The sequence below is a fragment of the Asparagus officinalis genome, chromosome 1, assembly GCF_001876935.1.
Source record: "Asparagus officinalis chromosome 1, Aspof.V1, whole genome shotgun sequence".
NCBI classification, from domain to species: Eukaryota; Viridiplantae; Streptophyta; class Magnoliopsida; order Asparagales; family Asparagaceae; genus Asparagus; species Asparagus officinalis.
In genome coordinates this window covers 125,327,322-125,327,922 of record NC_033794.1, presented here as the reverse complement: position 1 = coordinate 125,327,922, position 601 = coordinate 125,327,322, and the positions used below count along the sequence as shown (strand labels likewise).

Sequence of the window (601 nt, the reverse complement as noted above, 5' to 3'; positions counted from 1 at the left end):
AAGAGGCAGCTTTGAAGAATAAGTCGTTTCAGGGTTCTAACAAATGGTATCATAGATAAGTCTACGCCGCCTATTTACAACTATCTAGCTAGCATAGCATTGTAAGTCGAGGCTAATGCTTGATGAATCCAAAATGGTGTCAACCATACGGACTAGGCTAGTGCAAAGCCATCTCGTGTGAGTGACCGTCATGGCATGGTGTCATGCTAGATTCAATTTAGTCCCGCATTGACTATAACAACAGTTTTTAGCTGAGTTTGAGATTCTGGTTGCCTCCCTCTAATAGCTAGCTTTTAAGATATAGTTCTCCCTTAATTTGTCATGAAGTTCTCTCCTTTTCCATGGAAAAATACAGCTAGCACCTCCAATTAGAAAAAAAGATTTTCTGTAAATCAAAATCAAAACTTGAGAAATCAATGCCCTAGCTTCCAACAATCTAACCTAAATAGCAGTGAATTGTAAATCGAGACTTGTTAGGGCAGGGAATCAAGAAATACTAGAAACACATACACTGTGGCGAGTCCCTTGGTAAATCCTGCCGGGATTTCCGAGCCCGACGAAGAGCCAGGGCATGGGGGCGGACTCATCGCCTCCTTCTCCG

General features: G+C 42.4%; 1 protein-coding gene across 1 annotated transcript in view; it reads right to left on the bottom strand.

Annotated features, from left to right (window-relative positions):
- LOC109841252 (peptidyl-tRNA hydrolase, mitochondrial-like) overlaps window positions 1-601 on the bottom strand; it is a 7,583-nt gene that overhangs the window by 5,718 nt on the left and 1,264 nt on the right. Inside the window, exon 2 of the mRNA XM_020410166.1 lies at window positions 511-596. Coding sequence (XP_020265755.1) covers window positions 511-596 — 86 coding nt within the window. The remainder of the gene's footprint in view (window positions 1-510; window positions 597-601) is intronic.